General features: G+C 34.7%; 1 protein-coding gene across 1 annotated transcript in view; it reads right to left on the bottom strand.

Annotated features, from left to right (window-relative positions):
- LOC128251093 (uncharacterized) overlaps window positions 1–3873 on the bottom strand; it is a 13225-nt gene that overhangs the window by 3711 nt on the left and 5641 nt on the right. Inside the window, exons 2-4 of the mRNA XM_052977468.1 lie at window positions 2791–3127; window positions 1911–2089; window positions 1124–1287 (exon numbers count right to left, since the gene is read on the bottom strand). Coding sequence (XP_052833428.1) covers window positions 1124–1287; window positions 1911–2089; window positions 2791–3121 — 674 coding nt within the window. The 5' untranslated portion in view covers window positions 3122–3127. The remainder of the gene's footprint in view (window positions 1–1123; window positions 1288–1910; window positions 2090–2790; window positions 3128–3873) is intronic.

Below are 3873 nucleotides of genomic sequence, written 5' to 3'. Positions count from 1 at the left end.
TATATATATACATACATATAGTTTTCAGTCACTACGAGGATATATAAGCCTCTTATTGGAGGGTTTCATCCAAGTTACACTGATTTAATATATTATATTGTTGAGAAATATCTCTTCGGTATAAAAATAGGTGTATTATAAATATCAAATATTATCAAGTAAGAAAAGGGAAAGATTTAATGGATCTAAATTAATTTATTAACATTTTTAACAAGGCCTACAATTGTTTCAATTCACAACATTGAATACAAATTACAAACATTGTCCGACGAACGGAAACGTAAAACTCTGAGTAAGAGTTTCATGATATTTTTGCAGCTTCAATAAAAAAAAGCATATTGCTCTACCTTCGCTATTTGAATGCTATGTTTTCCACCTTGTTTTACATTTATGTGTTTATTTGTGCATGTATGTATGTATGTATGTATGTATGTATGTATGTATGTATGTATGTATGTGTGTGTGTGTGTATGTATGTATGTATGTATGTATGTATGCATGTATGTATGTATGTTTATTTATGGGGGTTTATGTTTGAATGTGTGTGCGTTTGTTCCCCACTATCGCTTGACAACCAGTGTTGGTGTTTTTACGTTCCCGTAACTTGGATGGCTAGAAGGATGGATAGCTAGCTAGATAGATAGATAGATAGATAGACAGTCAGTCAGTCAGACAGACAGACAGACAGACAGACAGACAGACAGACAGACAGACAGATAGAAAAGTAGGTAGATAGACAGAGAAGTAGATAGATACATAAATATGTGGATAGGGTAGACACATAGATAGATAGATAGATAGATAGATAGATAGATAGATAGATAGATAGATAGATAGATAGATAGATATTCAAACATAATCGTTAAATAATAATCTGTATATAAAAAAGTACTCGTGTAAAGAATATAATACAAAATTTATTTTCGATTTCGAAAATAAATTCAAAATAAGTCGTGACGAATGCTCTGTATCAGGAATTTCGGAGAAAAAGAAAAGAATTGAGAACATCCATCTTGAATTTCACTTTCATTATTTCTTTTTCTTAAGCGGCTCTGAAAGGGTTTAAATTTGAACACGGAATCTAAAGCCAATTGAGTAATATACAGTGATAATGATGACCTACACAGCGCCAGCCATTGAGAAAGAATTTTGGGGGCTTGTTGCTAGATCATTCCATGGGGAACTTTTCAGGTTTTTAGCAGAGAACCAATTTTCAAGTGTTGTATTTCGTCCATTAAACACCATTGTTACTACAGCTGTTTTCTTTTTGTATAGCACAAGTTTCACCTAAAAAAAAAAAAAATTTACATTGCAAGTTTTACATGTACATGCCTGTTTGTATGTGTATGTGTGCATATGTGAATGCGTGTGAATGTAGGTACGAGTACGTATGCGTGTATGTGTGTGTTTTTGTTTATATATATATATATATATGTGTGTGTGTGTGTGTATATATATATATATATATATATATATATATATATATATATATGTATGTATGTATATATACTGTGTAGGTACAGTCTTTTGTAAGGTTGTTGTACGGTAGCAGGTGGTTTGGTTGGTAAACAGAAATGTAGGTTATATAGGAGAAGAAAATTGATATAATAACATTGGGAAGCTCGTGGTTATCGCTGGTATGTCTTTAATTAATTAGATAACAAAGAAGGAAGAAGCAGAGATGAAGGTAGCATTTACGATCGTTTCAATTTACTGGTTTAAGTAAATGTCTTCAGAATGCGAATATAGATAGGTGCATCGGTTAGGATGCGAACATAATTGATACATATGTGATGGTAATGAACCTACACGACAAAGGATTATTATTTTAAAAAATAGTGAATGTAAGTTGGTGTGTGTGTATAAGCATATGTACATACAACATGTGTGTGTGTGCGGCGCATACATGCCTGATCAATTGGAAGACTCTTCCAGATGTCGAGTATTGGATGTCGGAAGAAATTAGGACAATAAGCTCCATTGCACTTGTCCACTTTCCAAGTTGAAGGACTTCCTATATTGAGTATGGAATTATAGATTAACGAATTTGCTCCCACTGATATGGCATAAGTTTTAATCCATTCACTACCTGAAATAGTAATAATAATAATAATAATAATAATAATAATAATAATAATAATAATAATAATAATAATAACAATAATAATAATAATAATAATAATAATAATAATAATAATAATAATAATAATAATGGAAAGGTATAGAGAGAAGACCATTGGTACGACCACAAACCTGAAGGTATCTTCGAAAATAACAATGCAAAGATCCTATGGGATTTTATGATTCAGTGCGACCATGAGAATTCGAAGCCAGATATAGTCTTAATTGAGAAAGAAAACGAACTATGCTGGATCATAGATATAGCATGTCCAGCTGACAACAAGGTATGTGATAAGGAAGAAAGAAAAGTCGAGAGGTATAACAGGTTAGCTTGGGAGGTTAAGCAGTTGTGGTCGATGAAACAGGTAGCAGTAGTACCAATAATTGTCGGAGCCCTGGGAACAGTGAGTAAAAATCTTGTGAAGTACGTGGAACAAATAGGGGCTGTAATAAGGGTGGAGCACTTGCAGAAAACAGCACTGCTTGGGACCGCTCGAATACTCCGGAAGGTGCTCGAAAAATAAGAGGTGATATCTTAGTTCACTGGTAGTGAACAGCTGACACTGTAGTACATCTCCAGCGTTAGAAGCTGTGCAAAGGCAATAATAATAATAGTAATAATAATAATAATAATAATAATAATAATAATAATAATAATAATTCACTTACTTCTGAAGTAGGACATCTCGTTGCTGTCATTCGTGCTGACGACTGTCATTATATTTTTCGGTGAGTAATTCTTACAAACATGGCTGACTTTGTTGTAAGTGAACAATTCGGATTGACTCTTCAGGGAGATAGCGGTACATGCCAGTAGATTTCGTGATGTGGAGAATTGTTCTGTTGGAGATGTCTGAAGGTAACCATAGGAATACCCAGGAGGCAAACGTTTGTAGTGGGCTTCATTAAACTTCTGATCTGAGGTAACGGTCAGAATTGTTGCTAGGTTTACTAGCAACACGATGGTCATGGTTGTACCGGCAGATAGAAACTGGTACATCCTGCTCTAGAATCAGCAGAAACAGAGACAGAAAGAGAGAAGTAAAGAAAAAGGTAACGAAAAGCATGAGGTACGTAAGGGAGGGAAACAAAGAAGAGGTACGGTGGGTGGGGGGCTTGAAACTTCTATTACTCTGTCAGTCTGAATGTTAACATCTTACAACATCTTGTATTTCTTACTTTCTAGTGCTTTACTAGGTTCATGTTCATACCGTTTATCAGTATGTTTGAATCCTAGCTTTCTACATTACTCCCATTATTATTTGGTAGAGCTCTATTTGACTTCTTCAAGTTTCACTTGAAAAGGAAATCAAGAGTGGAGAGTGAAGTGCTGTCCTCGAGTGAGTTTATTGAAAGGTGGGTGAAAGTTGCAAAAATGGCAAGAGTGGACGGTACCTCTCTAAGTGTAGACCTGGGAGTCGTAAAGAAGGAATTGGAGAGGACACTTGCTACTGGGATTTCAGGGAAATCTTGGACAGTGGGGTTCCTCGATTATCCCTAGAGGCCTTCCTGTATCAGAAGGGCCACATCTCTATCATCCTCTCGGCCCCTTTTTTTAAACCTTTGTATGTTATGTATATGTCCCTTCTTCAGTGCATACTGTGTATACTTAATTTCTTTCCTCCACCCCCTTTTTTTAAATCATTTCATTATACAGGGTGTCCACAAGGTCTGGGTACATGGAGCAAATAAAATCATAACATAAACAATTAAATATAAGAAATAATAATTTCTTAAAGTATGTGTTAATCC

This window comes from Octopus bimaculoides, chromosome 28, assembly GCF_001194135.2.
Source record: "Octopus bimaculoides isolate UCB-OBI-ISO-001 chromosome 28, ASM119413v2, whole genome shotgun sequence".
Classification (NCBI taxonomy): Eukaryota; Metazoa; Mollusca; class Cephalopoda; order Octopoda; family Octopodidae; genus Octopus; species Octopus bimaculoides.
The sequence above is the reverse complement of the archived record's forward strand: the minus strand, read 5'-3'. Positions and strand labels throughout refer to the sequence as shown.